This window comes from Mixophyes fleayi, chromosome 11 (assembly GCF_038048845.1).
Source record: "Mixophyes fleayi isolate aMixFle1 chromosome 11, aMixFle1.hap1, whole genome shotgun sequence".
Taxonomy (NCBI): Eukaryota; Metazoa; Chordata; class Amphibia; order Anura; family Limnodynastidae; genus Mixophyes; species Mixophyes fleayi.
In genome coordinates this window covers 8,029,974-8,050,510 of record NC_134412.1, presented here as the reverse complement: position 1 = coordinate 8,050,510, position 20,537 = coordinate 8,029,974, and the positions used below count along the sequence as shown (strand labels likewise).

General features: G+C 36.9%; 1 protein-coding gene and 1 long non-coding RNA gene across 11 annotated transcripts in view; both read right to left on the bottom strand.

Moving 5' to 3' along the window:
- Positions 1-20,537, bottom strand: part of LOC142107202 (alpha-tectorin-like) — a 386,573-nt gene that overhangs the window by 27,430 nt on the left and 338,606 nt on the right. For 2 of the 10 annotated variants that reach the window (XM_075190433.1, XM_075190434.1), the window contains exons 2-4: positions 18,236-18,294; positions 16,986-17,040; positions 14,767-15,266 (exon numbers count right to left, since the gene is read on the bottom strand). The exons of 4 other annotated variants lie outside the window; for them this stretch is intronic. In XM_075190433.1, the coding sequence (XP_075046534.1) occupies positions 14,890-15,266; positions 16,986-17,019 (411 nt within the window). In that variant the 5' untranslated portion in view covers positions 17,020-17,040; positions 18,236-18,294 and the 3' untranslated portion in view covers positions 14,767-14,889. Of the gene's footprint in view, positions 1-14,766; positions 15,267-16,985; positions 17,041-18,235; positions 18,316-20,537 lie in introns of those variants that run through there. 4 more of the 10 variants (XM_075190432.1, XR_012679900.1, XM_075190431.1 and 1 more) reach the window with 4 other exon arrangements.
- Positions 1,514-11,516, bottom strand: LOC142107779 (uncharacterized). The gene is made up of 3 exons (XR_012680014.1): positions 11,430-11,516; positions 2,806-2,863; positions 1,514-1,568 (listed from the first exon to the last, which is right to left on the bottom strand). It is a non-coding gene; the product is annotated as an uncharacterized LOC142107779 (long non-coding RNA).

Sequence of the window (20,537 nt, the reverse complement as noted above, 5' to 3'; positions counted from 1 at the left end):
AACAGCCATGCACACGCGCCCGGCTGATGGACACATGGCCGGGCGTGGCGGCTGGGAGCCTGATGCGTCCCGGTTGTTGCCTAGGCAACTGGGATGAAGGAACTGGGATGAAGGAACTGGGATGAAGGAACTGGGATGAAGGAACTGGAAGCCACCAGCAGGGCACAGAGAGCCGCGGCCTTCCCAGCAGCTGCCTCGACTACTGACATGCAACACCTCTTTTGACTTCCAGAAATTGTTATTGCCAGACGAAAGTTGAAAAGTGTGTAGTATATTGTCAGATATGCAATATACTATACAGCACACTACAAGTCTACAAAGATATAAAAATGTTTATGCAGATGGCTAAGTGGTTAGCACTTCTGCCTCACAGCACTGGGATCATGAGTTCAATTCCCGACCATGGCCTTATCTGTGAGGAGTTTGTATGTTCTCCCCGTGCTTGCGTGGGTTTCCTCCGGGTGCTCCGGTTTCCTCCCACACTCCAAAAACATACTGGTTGGTTTATTGGCTGCTAACAAAATTGACCCTAGTCTGTCTGTTTGGGAATTTAGACTGTAAGCCCCAATGGGGCAGGGACTGATGTGAGTGAGTTCTCTATACAGCGCTGCAGAATTAGTGGCGCTACATAAATAAATGGTGGTAATAATAATAATAATAATAATAATAATGTCCTGTTCTCAGTATTTAATTATCCCAAACAATTCCCAAAGTGTCTCCAATCATCAATAATCCCCGTGATATCTCAATGAAATAAAACAGAGAATCATAGGTGTTATATCTTTCTCTGGGTTAGATTCTGTATGTATGAAACATGTCATAGTGCTATTTCTATTTCTAATTATACTGAGTGTCATTCTCAGAACCTGTTCTATTCTGGTCACAAGCACAATGCCAGCTCTTCTTTTTCTGTATAAATTCTTTGCCCTGGTTCTTAATTGTTTGAAGTAGAAGTTAAGGTGTATTGCAGATGAGTGTTTAACATACCTATCAGAAAATTGCAAAATGGCAATTTCTGATATAAGTAACTAGCAAAAGCAATGAAGTGATGTTGGCACTATACCTAACGTTTTTGGGTGTTCCTAAACAGTCAAGTATAAAACATGAAGTATATTAGCACATATAAGCACTTCTTGTAAATGATATAGTGTAATAATGTTTGAAGAGTACTCTAATGAGTCATAGTGCTGTTATATGTGTACCAAACCTATAGAAATTCAAGGCTTATCTGTATATGAAGCTACTGGGGTCATGTATATTGTAATATCCTGGTACCTGAAAAAATTAAGCAGGAACTTCCCAAACAATATAGTATTTTGAGTGCAATAATGGTAATCTATATAAGAAGTTGTAGCTGTCCACATGCCAAAATAGAATGTATTCAGTAATCTATCCAATATTAGTGCTTCATTTTTTTTTGTTCTTCCCACTATATCTGTTTATTTCACATCTTATTTTTCTCAGATATTAAAGGTAAATGTAAATAAAATAATGAAATTAATTATATCACTTACTTGTGCTGATAGGACCAGCACTCACAGTATGCATGATATATATTAGGGAAGTAGCTGCAATTGAATAAGAAAAGAGAGTTATGGTAACTATAGATAGATATGAGTATCATGCACAGGTTAACTTGTGTGTGTATATATATATATATATATATATATATATATATATATATATATATATATATATATATCTCCGGCGCCTATTAGTTTGTCAAGAACCTCAAATCACTGTTTTATTATTAACGTCTGCTTGGTATGGCTACATGGTGGATTAGCTACTCCGACTTCAAACTTTCCCACACATTGTCATGAAAGAGTTGGCTGAGATGAGATCCTTAGCTGTTAACAATCTAATGCTCTGATTAGATGATTGGCTATAGATGTCAAACTGAAAACCCCAATCGTGCCAAATAACCTAATTTAATCCTAATCTAAATTGTGTGGGCTGCAAAAACAAGAAAAAATAACCATCATTAGCGCAAACAGATAATACATTTGATAAACAATCTCCAAACTGTCATATAAATGTACTTGGACACCAACTTACCAAATGAATAATGATAATGTTTTGAGCACAAACAGTCACAGATTACCAAGCAGTTCGCTTGAATTACAAAAGTGCACAATTCTGACGTTCTACAACAGACAGCATCGTTGGAGGGAGATGAGAGCGGAGGCAGTGCGCACATGTCACGTTGACACTGACAGGGAAGGTTGACTGAACTCACACACAAATTGTTCTGTTGTAGTCAGTGATTTTTTAAGTCATGTAACCGAATGGAATAAAATATGGGCCACATTCCACAAGTTTTCCCATAGTAATGCGGGGCCGTTAAAAAAAGCATTTCTCTAATGTTCCACCTTTATAGAGCAAACCTACAGAATATACATTGGTGGTATATGAGACAAACCAAGAGATATCTTCTCCTGGCTGGACAAAACACAGAACTGTGGAAGGGACTGATCAGCGGGAGTTGGACCTACAACTAACCACAACCTTGGGTGTGACTAGATCAGTGCTCAGTAACTAACATCTAAAAAGTCTACAAACTATTATACATAAATGAATTACTGATATTTACGGATTTGATCCCTTTAATTCACAGTACTTGATGCATTGTAAAAGTTAGTGGTTGTCCTTTTTGAGGGCAAACAATCTTGAGGTCATAGAAGCATCTTCTACTCCAACAAAGCAGAACCATATATTAGTAGTAAGGAAACTCATTTTGTCTTTCAGTTAGTGTATTGTGAAACAACACCATTCTCAAGATCACAAAACTGAGGAGATACTCACCTAGCAGTAATAGCTGTATGAATGAACTATTGTTTACAGAAGCCATTTTTTGTGGTATCTGCAAGAAACAATAATGCATGTAACAAGAATTATATTATATTACAGGTATTATAAATGACATGACTTGTTAGATAGGACTCAATTATATGATTATATTATATGACAATGATTATATGTCATGCATAGCTGAGAATTATTTTGTTCCCAATTATGGCATAGCACATGCAAGCAGCGACTTTAGTATTTCATATGAGGGTCTGACTACTGGGGTCACTGCTCCAAAAGAGTGTATAGCAGCTATTTCATTTAGCCTAAAAAAAGTGTAATATGTGTTGAGGTTGTATTGTTATAAAGGTGAAAAGGTTAAAATACTGAAAAATATAGAATATTCTCCATTTAGATGATTAATCGTTTGGGAGGAAAATATATAAAATTAAAGTCATTAAATTTAATATAATAAAAAATTAAATTCTCCCTTCTCTTCCCCTTCCTTTTATCCCTTTATCTGTTTCCTTATGTGAGTATAAACTAATCTACTTATATGACCTATTGTCAATACATGGAGGGGATTAAATTAAACCAGTGCAAAGAGAATGAATTGCACAGTTGGAGAATTGAGACTCATTGTAAGGCCTAAGAAAATACATAAATCAATGTTCCTGATATTTTCCAATGTATTTATTGCATATTACTTAGCTAAGCATACCTGGGTGATAAAAGACATTGTTTTATTGAAATTATTATATTAATGACAGATACACCAAGATACAGTAGCATATTGTTCATGGTAATGAAATATTTACTATACGTCTGTAAAATATCTGGAAATATTGCAATATGCCTTGTTAGATTACTTTAAAAGCAGCTCTAAAACTAAGCAAGATTATTAAATATACCTGAAGTTGTGTCTCTTCTTTCTCAGTTGAAGTCTGCTGTGATTGCCCAGTGTAATATTGTGTTTGTATGGTGAGGTGTTAAAATTAATTCTTTATTATACAGTTTCTATTGTTAAGGAATACACAATTTCTTAACCACTATTTAATGTCACTCGCGAAAAAGATTCATGGCTATCCATACATAGTTAACGACCTGTGACCAAGACAGGACGCCTTGGCCACAGATCGTTAACTATATTTATGTCAAAAATACTTCTTAGGTACATTTGTTGCTAGCACAAAAATAGTTCAAACTCCTTTACACCTAAAGAAAGTTTGTTTGTGTTTTATTGTCTTAATCTGTACCAGTGATGGCACAAGTGATTTTGACACCCATGACAAAGACATCAAACTGCACAACAGCTCTGTTTTGATGTCATTAGAAAGAATTGTAGAGTCCAACATTAACAAAACATAAAACATTAGTCATAAAGCTGTTCAAAAAGCGAGGGCCATCATAGTTCCCGACTCAAACAGTTGGCATAATATAATGATTAACTCCAAAGAAATTCCGTCCCAGATGCTCGAAACTTTGTTTACTATGCATAGAAGATAGGACCCCAAATGTTGACAGTAGTGCCCTAGAAATAGGATAGTCCCCATTAAATTGTTTTAATGTGGCAGTGGGGGGGGTATCCAGCAGTCTGAGGACAGGCAGAGAGTGGCAGCGGGATCCAGCAGGCGGGGGACAGGCAGAGAGTGGCAGCGGGGATCCAGCAGGCGGGGGACAAGCAGAGAGTGGCAGCGGGGATCCAGGAGGAGGAGAACAGAGGCACAGTGGCAGCAGGGGGGGAGGTGGGGAACGATTCCAGGGAGAGTGTGCTGCCCGGCTGCTCTGGTCACAATCAGAGCAGCCGGCCATTACACTCTCCCTGCCTTTTTTGACAGCTACCGTAATATTTTTAATTTCAAATTTTGGGGCCAAAATTAAGGTGCGTCTTATACATGAGAGCGCCTTATACATAGGGAAATACGGTAATTGAAATGCTTGTAAAAATTGGTGCCCAGAAGTGTTAGTAGAAGCGTTAATAGGTACCTGAGAGCAACCACTAACAGGAGGCATAAGCGACATCTGGGTTCTATATAAAAAGCAGATGTGGCTCCCACATGTGAAGAACAAGCCTCCCTCTTGCCCCCTCCTATCTGGCCAATAAGGAAAAGGCTTGAGGCAAATGTTAAATCGAGCCTCTGGCAGTGACAGGTGTATCCATCTCTGACATGAGCAGAGAGAAAAGAAGAGGAAACAAACGTAAGAGAAAAGTGAAAGCTTAACATATAAGAGATTGGGGGAATTAACAGCATAAAATAGGAGGCTATGCATGGAGAGACAGAGGGATAAATTAAGTAAAAGTAGAAGGAGAAAAGGGAGAAAAGAAGAAAAAGAACTTGGGAGATACTGAAAAAGAATAATAGAAATCATTAGAGAAATGTAATTGTGAGATGATAAAAGAGGAGAAAGCAATCAACGGGAAGGAGTTGTCTAAGTAGGGCAAGAAAGACCATTGAGGGCTGTGATAACATGGGGAGATTTAAGGGGATAAACTCCTTTTAAGAGGGTAAAAAAGGTAATAAGTAGTCAAGAGAATGCGATAGATAGAAGCAGAATATTAGGTTTTGTAGAGTTAAATTAATAGCCCCCCCAAGGCTACCCCCTTCCACCCGAGAGAGGGAAGCTACCAGTGAAACTGCGAATGGCTTATTAAATCAGTTATGAAGACCATATAAATCTATATACAGGTGTGGTCTCTTAATCTTGACTTTACCTTTAGCAAAATCCTGATTGCAGTAAGTGAAAGAAGATGTGTAGTTGGCATTGTAGATGGTGTACTGCCACCTGTTGTCTGTAGCTGGTATTGCGGCAGATCCTCACACCATCTTTTCAGTCATATCCAAGGAAATAAGGCATTATACAGCCTTCTGCTGTGCTGCTCATATTATCACAGTTACTACAGCTAGAGCATTTGGACTGGTATAAAATGTTGGGTAACATTAATGTATTAAGCAGATATCATTTGCTGCAGTAGAGGAAGGAGCATACAAATATACAAATCAATATGAAAAAAATCAATACTAAGTTGTTTGTGAGCTGACATTGTTGGAACTCACAGTAGGTAACAAATATGAGTGTATGATATTGTCCTATGTCACGTATTATTAAGTTCTCTATACTATGTCAGTGGTTTATTATTGTATAGTATAGTACCTCATTTAGAAGACACACAATATCAAGTGATTTTATGACCAAAGCAAGAGCACACACCATATGAAAACAGCCGAGATTTACGGTACATCCACCATTACTAACAAGAAGAATAATCACTTATTTAGAATTCCCAACAAAACACATTTTGTTAATTCCATTTTTTTCTTTACAGCTGAAATAAAAATTGGTGAAAAGTCAAATTAATTGATAAGTCATGAAATGTAACACTTGATGTATTATATATTTGCAAGTATTCAAGTCTTTTTGTTGTATAAGGTTAATTCCAATAATCATTGAACAAAAATGATGCTTTACTGAAATAAAAATCAGAATATAGGGCATGATGAATAGTCAGAAATTACTCTACAAAACAGTGTATGCAAAAATGTCATATTTCCACCAATAGGTAGAGTAGATTTTGAGATGATTCCGGCATCGCCAGCATATGTGACTGCCTTAAGCTGGGTACGCACTACACAGTTTTCATCCAATAATCGGCTAAATCAGCCAACATACGACCGCTCGTTCAAAAGTCGGGTCAGTGTGTGCAGTGACACGATGGTCGAAAGTCTGCCCAAATGGACGATTGTCGCCTCATTTGGTTGGTCGTACCATTTAATATTTTCGGTCCAATCTCGTTTCCGCTGTGCAGTGTGTATTAACTTTCGACCGATCCACAACAGTGAGTACGAAATTACAGTCATTGCCCCCTGACAACATGGCTGTAAAAAGTCGCTAAAAAGTCGTCCCCTCTTCCCTTTATCGTCCTAAACAAGGCTAGTGTGTATGCAGTCCATGGACCGAGCGATCGGAACATCGATCGCATGTAAAATCGCTCGGCATAAAAAGTTGGTTGAAATTTCTGTAGTGTGTACCCAGCTTTACACTGTGTCATTGTGATCAGTATGTGTTTGTACCTGCCCTCTAGCAGAGGAGTACATTTGCATTTCTGCAGTTTTGCATGAGCCGCCTTTGTGTGACCATGTCCTTAATTTACTTGGGGCATGTCAAACCATATCTATCCTCATCCAGTCCGCTTATTCTGTCATAAGGAGATGCAAGTGCCAAGACTGCATAGGTGCATGTCATCATAATCATCGGCAGCAGCTATTTATACAGCGCTACTAATTCCGTAGATTCGTCCATTCTCTTAGTGAGCATGCGCAGCGCACATTTGTGCATTTCAAACAGCGCAAGCTAGTACACGTTCAAGTTGGCACCAGACTAACAATGAGAAGAATGACATGTTAATGTATTGATATACATGTATAGATCTCCTTAACACCTCCGTCCAAGTTAAAGCACCATTAAGAAGAAGAAATGTATTGACTTTCCTTGCTTTATAATCCAATAAATCACACACTCATTTTTGTAAGTGTTTGTCTGTAGATAAAAATATTGTATAGTATACAATGTACCTCGCACCTTCCCCTACTTCTCCCTTATCAAAATAATGTTAGACTTCATAGTGGGTGTTAGACCATCAGTTAAAACCACTGCATGAGAGACATTCTCCAATACTGGACTTTATATAGGAGAAACCAGACAACCGATGTGAAAACGGATTGACCAAGACAAATTTCACGGTCAATAAACACAATAGTCATAAAAAACAGCCACAATAGTAAATGACTGGCAACACAGCAGCACATTCCTACACCAGGGGTCACAGCATAAATTACCATGTGTATGTAAGTAGTGGAAACAGCTACAAAGAGTAATGACTTTTTGGGGGTCCAGCTGAGAAAACTATTACGCTCTTTTGGACTTTGAGTTTTTTCTTGAATTTCCTAGCCAAGTTTCTTTTTTTTACTAGGGAGAGCTGCAACAACATAGCACAGTGCTCCAATCAGGATGAGGACGTTCAGGGAATGCATACGGTTTATTAGATGTGGGAGTCTTTCAAGCCTTCTATAATTATTGACTGCCAAAATGTGCAGTAATTGTATAAAATTACAGAAATAAAAGCCTGAGGTATCCAATGCATTCTTTCTTTGAGGAAAAGGTGAAAAAAACGTGGCTCTCCTGATGTTATAAAATAATAAGTCCCAGCATGCTCTGTTAGCCTCTATCTTACAAGACATTCTGGGACTTGTATTCTTAAAGTCACCGGTCACAGCTTGCTGGAGTATGGTTAGTGTTTAAGTGTGGCTGGTGCAATTGCGAGAGGGGTAGGTGCTGTTGGAATGAGAAGGGAGATTCTGACTTAACGCCCAGAGGACATTTGCTACACCATTGTGTGTGGATAAAAATGGATAACAAAATATATTATCTTGCACTGTGGCACAAATTGTTATATAGATTGTCCAGCCTGCATAAAGAAAGATAATTGTTTGTTTCTATCCAGTCCTACTGGAGGCAATGCGGAGATTAACCCTTTTCGCAGACAAGTGCACCTCAACATAAGTAAATGATTTAAAAGTTTATAAAATGAATGGTGTCCTCTCCCCATTCTCACCATAACATAGCACTCTTCTACTCAATGAGTAATTAATATCTCACACTGATGTTCCAACACCTTGGGGTAAATGTATTCTGCTGAGAGTTTTCCGGCGGGTTTGAAAAGTAGAGATGTTGCCTATAGCAACCGATCAGATTCTAGCTGTCATTTTGTAGAATGTACTAAATAAATGATAACTAGAATCTGATTGGTTTTTCAAACACGCCGGAAAACTCTCAGCTTGATACATTTACCTCCTTGTATCCATATCTGGACAATAATTTGCATTGTGCTTGTATGTGCCATGATAATAGTTGCTTGATCTGTACTGTATATATGTGTGTATAAAAATGTGACATTTCAGTTTCTAAATTATGCCAAGTAGGACAAAAAGACCTCAATAATCTTTAAACCTTTACCTATCCATTTAGGCAATAAAGGACAGCAGTTTAATAGACAAGAAATGTGACTTTAATTAAATTTTCACTTTTAACATTGGTGAACACAATACAACACTCTATTGTGACATATAACATTTTAAAGGTAAATTGCTGTAATAGTTTTTAATTTGTTAAAGTTGGGCAATCTCTCAGTTTAATACACCAGCGAGCAAACATGTCCCCATTACTAACATAACCATTTGCACACACAACGTTTCTTCATCTGTTGTCAGTCTGCCGCAAGTCGGTTCTGGTTCGCTTAGACACGGTTCAAAGTGCATGTTTTTAGGACAAGAAACACTGCAAACAAACGGCGAGACACAGATGATTAACTTCTCAGATGCACAAACCAAGTATCCATTTTTGGAGTCGCATCCATCTCTGCACATACGACTGCATAGCTCAGTGGTGCTGTTTAAATTATCTCAATTGCTAAAGCATATGTGCTGACATTTATATTCCATGTCAAATGGACACTTTTCTGTAAAAGATACATAAAAAAAAAGAATAGTGAATTCAAGTATTTTCTAACTTTTTATATCACAAGTTCCTGGTTGAGTGCAAGAATTAATATAGAGGATGACTTTATTTGTATAGATCATGGTGTCAAATCAATTACAAAACTGACATAATATTTTGAAATTTTATTATAAGGTCATTTTATAATACACAACATATTCCTCCCAACGTTTGGGTAGGCGGCCTCGGGACAGGGAGCGTGGTCACATCATTATGAGGTGTGGCCAAACCAGAGGACATGCCAAGTGCTTTTGCTTTTGAAGCACCAGGCGGTCCAGTTCTCTCTTCCCCTCTAAACGCCTTAATTGCCGTATGTACTGTTCACACAGCAGCAGTCGTTCACTGGACTTCCCAACAGTACTTCACAACTTTCCCATCGATCGGGACAAAGCTGTACCGAACGGGATTGTGGGACAGAGCCATTAAATCGGGACTGACTATCCAACGTAAATCCGGACTGTTGAGAAGTATGACAGCACAACATCAAACCTGTCAAGATTCCCGGCCTATTGGCAACACCTCTTTTAACTTTCAGAAATTGCTATTGCCAGACAAAAAAGTAGAAAATTGTGCACCATGATATCTCAATAAAATAAAACAGAAAATCATAGATGTTAAGTTTGAATGGCTTTCAGGGACATTTCCAAGATGTATTGCTCTGGATTAGATTCTGTATGTATGAAACATGTCAAAGTGCTATTTCTATTTCTAATTACGTGGAATGTAATTCTCAGTATCTGCTCTATTCTGGTCACATGCACAGTACCAGCTCTTCATTCTCTGTAACAATTCTTTGTATTGGTACTTATATTGTTGGAAGTAGAAGTTGAGGTGTATTGCAGATGAGTGTTTAATATACCTACAAGAAAACTGCAATATGACAATTTCTGACAAAGAAACAGTGAACTGATGTTGGCGCTAAACCCAACTTTTTTTGGTTGTTCCTAAACACACAAGTAAAGGAAAATAAGAATGTATGTATGCAAGAAACAGGTATTATAAATAGCATGACTTGTTAGATAGAACTCACTTATATGTCTAACATGACTTTATACAACACTGAGATACTGAGAGAAGAAAGCAGATCACAATGAAACAGATATCGTGAGTTCCTTTTGGTTACATCCTCAGGTCAGCAATTCTGCAAGGGGTGAAAATTAGTTTTCTGTTTTACACATAAGTTAAATATTGACTGTTTTTTTATGTAGCACACAAATACTTGATAGCTTATTTGTACACTGAAATTTAAAGATGATATTTGTGTGCTACATGAAAAAAACAGCCAGTATTTAACTTATGTGCAAAGCAGAAAACTAATTTTCACCCCTTGTATTGTAACATGGTTTTGTCCAGGAGACTAAAATAAGAAACTTGTTAATTTAAGTTTCTTAATGAATCAGGCCCACAATCTTTTCAGTCATATCCAAGGAAACAAGGCTTTATGCAGCCTTCTGCTATGCTGTACATATTATCACCGTTACTACAGCAGGTGCATTTGTATATAATGTTGGGTGGACATTAAACATTAATGTGTAAAACAAATATAATTTACTGCAGTAGAGGAAGGAACATACAAATACATATATTTTATCACACATCAATTTAAAGAAAATACAATATTAAATTGTTTATGTGCATATGAGTCCATTCTCTTTGTGAACAAGCGCAGTGCACATTTATACTACGCAAACTGGTATAAGTTCAACGTCGCACCAGGCTCCTAGTGAGAAAAATTAACATGTCAATGTATGGATATACACAGAGAGAAGTCCTTAACACCTGCAAATAAAATTAAAGCAGTATTATAAGAAGAATAAAATAACACATTACTTATGGTAAGCATTTAATTTGCCAGTTGTATACAACAGACAGATGTAGCAGGAACTCTAAGAGTTAAGCAAGTGAAATTGTCCACAATGCAATTTTTAAACTTCTAAATACTTTTTGACTTTTACAAATATACAGTTGGCAGAAATTACAAGCATTACATTGTCCACTAAACAGTTGTAAAATCCAAATAATATTTAACCTTACTGTCACATTTTATTTTAAAATTGCAAAAAGGAGTATTGTAATTATTACTGTACCTGTTGGATGAGTCTTCAAGGTGTCTTTACTTTTCTCTGTCTCTTGGCTTTTTATATTGAGCTGGAATCAGGTTGGTTGCTTCTGCATTGTTTTGGAACATTGAGAGGTCATAAAACTACTCAATTAACCCTAAGTTCTGTTATAGCTGTAAGGTGTGTTTGGATAATTCCTTTTACTGTAGAGTATCGGGTGTATCTAAAGAAAATTCAAAGAGTACAGGTTTTTGAAAGTGAACCTGTTGCAGGCCGTATAGTAGTTGGACCATGGGTGACAGCTGACCTTAGCAAGTCATGACTATGAAATATTGAAAATAAAGTAAGGACAAGGAGTTTGAGAAATGTAATTGGTCCAAGTGATAAAAGTTGTTGTGAGAATGAGATGATCCGGCAGGAAAATGAACATGGGTACTTCTCCTAGCAAAGTAACACAGCACAGAGAGGTAATAGCTGCAGGACCAGGTGATTGTAATTATTTTCTATTCCCAAGATTTAATAGGAGCAATTATAATTTTTCTCACAATCCTCCTAATCTGGAGAGTCTGAGTATCATCACTATGGGCAATCTACCTGTCCTCCATCGTTTGCCTTTTGCACTTATTGCCCAGATATCTATTTAATAATCTTTAAAATATATAAGGTAAGTAAGACAAACCCTTAGAGTCTGTGGCAGCATCCAAAACCTCCTTCTACCTTCTAGGAAGTGAAAATCTGATGGTTGCAAGATGCCAAAGATCCTGTAATCCGTGTGGATGTGATTCCATATAGCAGAAACCCCCCTGTAGAATTTGGGACCAAAACAATTAAACAAATTTGATAGTGTTTTCCATTCTCTTAAAATATGTAAATGTATTTAATTAGGATAATGCTCACCTATAGTGAACCATGTATAATAATCATTAAATACACTCAGTTCAACTTGAGCTCCTACTGAATGCATCATATGACAAAAAATAAATACATTTTTTGGTGTAGTAAGTAAATAGTGAATATTTTAACTATTTTTTCATTTTATATTTTATGGTGAAATGTGCTCACATTAGCTGTAATAGATTGGCTTTGAATAAATATGTCGTAAATCTTTACAGCGGTGTCTCCTTATTTCAGGGCTGTGTTAGACTTTCCTTATTGTCAAAGTGAAAAACAGGGAATAAAATAATAATTCACTTTATTCTACTAAAAACATATTGAAATTGAGTAATACCAACAGAAATTTTTCATAGTTTTTGTAGAATAAAAACATTTTTTTTACGAGAAATTGACAGATATTTTGTATATGATTGTTTGATTGAAAGATTCAAAAATCATATCCTTATCAGAACCAACATTTCTAATACACACAGTAGACTTTGTTGTTTTTTCCCCTTTTTCTCAGGGGTTGACGGTTGATGAAAGGCTAAGTAGTAATGTAACTAAAGGAAGAAGATTAATTTCTTGCATTCCATAAATGTTTTTAAAATAAACCAGCTGTGAGATTACAGATTTGTGACACAGTGCTCAGCATTGCTGGCTCACAGAACTGGGGTCATGAGTTAGATTCCCAACCTTATCTGTGTGGGGTTTGTATGTGTGATAGGTCAATTGGCTGTTGACTAAAATGGACTTTAGTGAACGAGTACGCTAGGGAAATTTGACTGTAAGTGGCAATAGGGCAGGGATTGAAGTGAATGACTAATATTATGTGTACAGTGTTGCATAATTGGTGGCACTATATAAATAATAAAGACTTTTAAAATAATCTTTGCCATATGGAGCTTTAGAGTATGTCATTACACGTATATTAACTTCAAATGCCTAAAATGAGCCTTTGAATTTTGAGACTGAAGCAGCAGTTATTATATTAGAAACAGATGCTCCTAAGTACAAGGTGGACATACACAGGTGACCCGTCAACTGAAACACAGGTGTATGGACAAATATTAAAGATAACATTTTTCTGTGCCCAGGTCATAGGACTGTATATGATGACGGCATGCAGTGGTCACCATCAGAATCCTATTAGTTTTCATCCAAAGCAACATGTATTAGTTTCCAATTCATTGTTTATAAAGTCAAGGATATTTTGCAAAAAAATGTTGGAGATCAAAGACAGCTCTTACTTGAGGGACTAAAATTACAATGTAACTCGTTCCTTCTGCTACTTTCCCCTTAACAAAATAAAGCTGGACTCCATTGCGGCCGCAGTGGGTGTTAGGCCATCAGTTAAAACCACTGCATTCATATAAAAAAAAAACCAGGACAACCGTTCTGCCAGTGGATTGCCCAACACAAATTTACTGTCACTGAACACAATAATAATAAAACAGCAACAAGAGTAAACGACTGGGCCCCACGGCAGCACATGTGTATGTAGGATGTGAAAGCAGCTACAAAGTGCAATGAGTTTCTTGGGGGTCCAGCTGAGATAACTATTGCACTGGTTTGAAGTTTGAGCTTTCTCTTGAATTTCCTATCAAAGTTTTTTGATTCGGGAGAACAATGACATCTTCGCACAATGCTCCAATCAGAATAAACACGTCCAGGGTCCATATACGATTTATTAGATGTAGGAGTCTTTCACGCCTACTATTGACTGGAAACATGTGCAATAATCACATAGAGCTAAAGAAAAAATAATGCCAGAGGTATTGAAGTCATGGTTCCTGTGAGGAGAATGGTGAGAACCACTGCTCTGTTATTCTCTATCTTACAAGGCATTCTGGGAGTTGTAGTCTCCAAGCCACTGGACAGTCACAGGTTGCTGGAGTATGGTTGGTGTTTAAGTGCGGTGGGTGTAATTGTAAGAAGGGGAAGGTGTAGATGGATGTGAAGGGAGTTTCTTGCCTAGCGCCAAGAGGACATTTGCTAGATGACTGTATGGGGATAAAAATGTATATCAAAATATATTACCTAGAACTGTGGCACAAAAGTGTTATATGGGATTGCCCAGCCTGCATAAAGAAAGATAATTGTTTTGAGTCTGTATCCAGTTTTGCTGGAGGCAATGCGGAGATTAACCCTTTTCGCAGACAAGTGAACCTCAACTACAGTAAATGATGTAAGAGTTTATAGAATGATTGGTGTTCTCTCCTCATTCTCACCATAACGCCACATTCTACTACTCAATGAGTACTTAACATCTCACACTGACGTGCCAACACCGTGTATCCATATCTGGGCAATAGTTTGCATTTTGCTTGTATGTGTCAGGATAATAGTTGTTTGATCTGTACTGTTTATACGTATGTATAAATATGTGAAATTTCCGTATCTATATTATACCAAGACGGACAAAAAAAAATCTTAATAGTCTTTAAATATTTACCTATCCACTTAGTCAATAAAGGACATCACTCTAACAGACAAGAAAGGTAACACTTTAATTGCATTTTTCACTGCTTTTAACATTGGCGAACACAGTAAAAAACTCTACTCTACTGTTACCCTCACATTTACCATTTTAACATTTTAATGGTAATTGCTCTTATATTTTGTCATCTTTTGGAGTTGGGCAATCTCCTTGTGTAATGCACACATCACCAGGCATCTCATTTCTAACATAACCTTTATTGCACACACAGCGTGGTTTGCATGGGAATTCTTGTTTCGTTGTGTCTCCGCTAGATGTCGGTTCTGACCTTGTGAGACAGGGGTTAAAGTGCATGTTTTTAGGACAAGTAACTTTGCAGGCACAGGGACGGACACAGAAGTCTGAGTTCTCAGAAGCACGAACTAGGTCACTTTTGCAGTGACATCCTTGTCTGCACAGGTCATTGCAGATCTCAGAGGTGCTGTTTAAATTATCACAATTGCTGAAGCAAGATGGTTCACAGCCGTAAACCATGTCAGGTGGACAGTTTTCTGTAAATGATACATAAAAAAAAGAATATTAAATGAGAGTGTTTTTTAACTTATATTATTATATCACAAATTCCTGGTTAGCTGGTAATAATTAATATAGAGAATGGGGTAACTTAATTTGCACAGATCACACGCTGTCAAATCAATCACAAAACTGAGATAATATTTTGTAATTTTCAGATAATGTCCTTTTATCATATCTTTAATACACAACACATAAATCACATCATTTAGAAAGGCGAAGTCGGGATCAGAGGTGTGATCACACCGGGGGGGAGGGGGGAGGGGGGGTGTTCCTAGTGTTTTGAAGCACTAGGCTGCCCTGTTCTCTCTTTTCCTTTAAACACTTTCATTGCCTTCTGTACTGTACACACCGCAACTGTTCATCGGACTTCCCAACAATGCTTCACAACTTTCCCACGGCTTTCTCTATAACGGGATGGCGGGACAGATTCCTCAAATAGGGACTGTCCCACCTAAATTGGGACTGCTGAGAGCTATGACAATGCAACATCAAACCTTTAAACATTCCAGGTCTATTTCATAAATACCACGCCCATTTCTATTGTAACCAGGCCCATTTTACAGGTTGAAACACCTCTTTTGACTACCAGAAATTGCTATTGAGAAACAAGAAAATAGAAATGTGAATTAAATAATGCAAAAATCCATGAAATAAACTATGTTTATAATCGCGTTTATTTCATGGACTTTGGCATAAAATAAATCACACTTCTGGAAATTCAATTTGGTAGGAAAGAGGAGCTCAAAGAACTTTATATTCATTCATTTCATTGGTACCACGGATGTTCTATTAATTGAACTGTGAGATTTATAACCATTCCCAGACACTTTTTTATTTCACATAATTATCGCACATTATATATTGGTTTAAATATATTATTTAGCTTAGTCATTAGCGCCATTTTTTTTCCAATCTTGCTTCACGTATTGGCAATATTCGGTTGATGTGTGGATAGGAGCCCTGGAGCAGAAGGCTGCCTATGATTGTTTGCGCTCATTCACCTTAAGTGTGTTGAAGTCTTTGTATTGGTTCTTATATTGTTTGAAGTAGAAGTTAAGGTGTATTGCAGATGAGTGTTTAACATACCTATAAGAAAATTGCAATATGGCAACTTCCCATATAAGTAACTAACAAAAACAGTGAAATGATATTGGCACTATACCCATCTTTTTTGGTTGTTACTAAACACACAAGTATAAAACATGAAGCATACTAGCACATATAACCACTTCCTGTAAATAATAGGCAGCTGCTATCATTGGAATGCATGTAGTCATTTTAGGTGAAAAGAAGATTTGTGAATAAGAGCAAAGGAACGAATGAAGCCAATAGCGTAATAATGTTTGAAGATTACTCCAATAAGTTAATGTGCTCCTATATGTGTACCAAGTCAACAGGAATTCAAGGCTTATCTGTATATGGAGGTAATGGGGTCTAGCATACTGTGATATCCTTGTACATACAAATATTAAACAGAAAATACCCAAATAATATAGTATGTTGAGTGCAATAATGGCAATCTATTCAAGGAGTTGCAGCTGTGCATACCAAATAGAAAGTATTAAATAATGTATCTGATGCTATTGCTTCTATTCTTTATTTCTTGCCCAGATCCATTTGTTCCACACCCTTTATTTTTTTCAGACATCAAAGTAATTTTTAAATAAAATAATTAAATTAAGTTTATCACTTACCTTCGGTAACAGGATTAGCATTCACAGTATCCATGTATATAGATCAGGGAAGTGGCTGGAAATGAAACAGGAAAGAGAGTTATGGTAAATATATACATATAACTTTCACACCCATCAGTTTGGAAGGAACCGTCAAATCACTGTGTTATTATTAGCATTGCTCTGATTGGCTACAGGATGATTGAGCTGCTCCCTCTTCAATGTTTCTCAAACATGAACATGAAAGATTTGGCTAGGTTAAAATCCTTTGATGTTAACATTCTAATGCTCTTATTGGATACTGATTGTTCTAGCTCCTCCCACTTTATCTATGAGCCAGACCCTGCCTTGTGCTGAAGCATAGATCATTGTGTCCGTCATATTGTTTAAATGCTCATCTTACACTGCAGTCAGCAAAAATGATCTGTCATTCCACCTTCAAAGAGCAAATCCACGGGAAATACATGGGTGGTAAAGGAGACAAACCAAGAGATATCTTCTCCTGATTGGAGTAAACACAGAACTGTGGAAGGGACTGACCAGCGGGAGCTGGACCTACAACTAACCACAACCTTGGATGTGACTAGATCAGTAGTCGGTAACTATTATTATTATTATTATTATTATCATTTTTTTGTTAATCGCCACAAGGTGTCCGCAGCGCCGTACATAGTACAAACAGTAAACCATACAGGGTTAAACAGTACAGAACAGTAAACACAAAGTACCAATGCTTCAGAAACTCCGGGACAGACAAATGGAGTAAGGACGGAGCAGAAGAACAGGTGTGGAGACATGAGGGAAGAAGTGCCCTGCTCAAACGAGCTTACATCCTAAGGGAGGGTGGACGAAACAGACACGAGAGGGAGCGGCAGGGGAGAGAGGAAAGAGCGAGCAGAGTAGGTGAGGGGTTAGGTGGATGATTGGTAGGCTTTAAGAAACAGGTGAGTTTTAAGTGCTTGTTTGAAGGAGCATAGATTGGGAGCGAGACGGATGGAGCTAACTAACATCTAAAAAGTCTGCAAACTATTATATATAAATAAATTACAGACATTTATGGAGTTAATAACTTTATCTCCCGGTATTTGATGCATTGTGAACAGTTGATGGGTTTCTATTTTAAGAGCAAACAATCTGGAGATCAAAGAAGCATTTTCTACTTAAACAAAGCAGAGCCATATTTTAGTAGTAAGGGAACTCACTTTGGCCCCCAGTCAGTGTATCTTGAAATAGCACCATTCTCTAGACCACAAAACAGAGGTGATACTCACCTAGCAGTAATAGCTCCATGAATGAACAATTACTCAAGGAAGCCATTTCTGTGTGGTATCTACAAAAACCAAACGATGACCTAGAAAGAAAAACAAGAATGTATATATGTAAGAAACAGGTACTATAAATGGCATGTATTGTTAGATAGGACTCACTCACATGACTAACTTGACTTTATGAAACACTCTACTGAGATGCTGAGATAACAAAAAGGATCACAATGAAACAGATATTGGGAGTTTATTTTCATTGCATCCTCAGGTCAGCAATTCTGATCAATAGACAAAAGTGAGACCAGCTGCCTATCAGGGTGTGTGCCATGTGGATCTCTTCTTGCAGTGTTAATCTATGACACCTTCATGCATAGCTGTGAATTACTTTGCTCCCAGTTATGGCATAGTACATGCACGCAGGGGCTTTACTATTTTATATGAATATCTGACCACTGGGGGCACCGCTCAAAAAAACTGTATAGCAGCTATTTCATTTAACCTAAACAAATGTTACATATATGGAAGGTTGTACAGTTATAAAGGTGATAAGGTTAAAAAGAATGATAAATATAGAATATTCTCCATTTAGATGATTAACAGGAAAATACACTAAACTACAGTCATGAAATCTAATAGAATAAAAAATTAAATCCTCTTCCCCTTCCCTGTATCCCCTTTTTCTGTTCTCTCATGTGAGTATAAACTAATCTACTTCTATGACATATTGTCAGTACATGGAGGGGATTAAATGAAACTAGAGAAAAGAAAATGAATTGCATATTTGGAGATAAGAGACACATTGATATATATCTATATTTTGTATAAGATCATGACCAGAGTTATATAGCTCAATTACACCAATACTGGATTGTAATCTTACTGCTGAAGCATCCTAGTGAATGTGTAAATAACATGGAGATGTCTGGATGACTATGATTACATTATGAAGACAGACAGACAGTGGAAATCAATTTGAACATCTATGATCCCATTGCCAAATTATTGTAAATACGAATGATCTGATACTGTGTAAGAGATGCGATTTTAATCACTAATGGAGACGGTGATTGATTTTTATGTGTGGCAGCATTTAATTAACAAGGTTATGCCTTCAAGTTATTAAAATATACGGGCAGGAGAAATATTATCCAAATGTTGCAATATATTTATATCTAGATAACAAGGATCATATTTTAGGTTTAAGACTAGGTTGCCCAACTACATCGATAGGAACGCTCATATAGAATATATTAAGAACAAATCATAATCCTGATATCCCAACATTCTAGTGTTAGGATGTGTTAATAGTAGGGTAATGCCCCAAAATGATCATGATCGCTTCATAAGCCCATATAAACAGTGGATATCAGCCTGAGTATTTGTGATTTCACTGCTAAATCACTGCTATAAAAGAACTGAGATATTAAAGTCTTATGGAAGATAATGACTGACCTATATCACTACAATTATGATGCCAGAGCAACATATTATGACAGCAAATAAACAGCAGAAATTAAATATAAAAAGTCATGTTCAAACTGTCATGATATACTGACAGCGGACACATTGTAAGACGTATTGTCGAGTCGGACAATCTGTACGAATGAACACTAGCCACAGGACTAGATATATATTACACTGGAGCGAGGTGAGGGATTTTTTTTTGCCTCTAATTTTACCTGATTTAATTATAGTCATCAATTCTGATTTATACACGAAAGATGATCTCACTAAATTACAGCCATTAAGTAAGTCAATAACTACAAGGAATATTTTTGAACCTACATGGAAACAACATAGAATATACAGGGAAATAAGATTCTCCATTAGATTTAGTTTCTGAACTCTCTACGGATATAAGCCACAGCGTATAAAACTATTTCCTTTTATCAATCAAATAATTGAGAGCCTAACAAATGTAATTGTATAACCATTGCTATGTGATGAAACTATTACTACTTTCTGACAATATCTGATACTGCAGCAAAGGCGACTTCAGGAAACTGTAAAACAGATGACAAATGTGGGAAATTAAATGCACACGATAGTCAAGGAATAATTTAGTGAATAATTAAACATTTAGGCAACTGGATGGTTCAAATAGCTCACTAGGAATTACAACAATAAGATGAATCCTTAGTGCTGGAGGACAGATATACAGTTATATTATATTAATCCAAACCCCGACAGTGTTAATTAGTCTCACAAAAATTGTATCCATCTCTGTATAATATTTACCCCACAGTGTCATAATAGTGAGAACTGTATCAAAAGTATCATAACAGTGTCAAAACAGCGAAAACTAAAT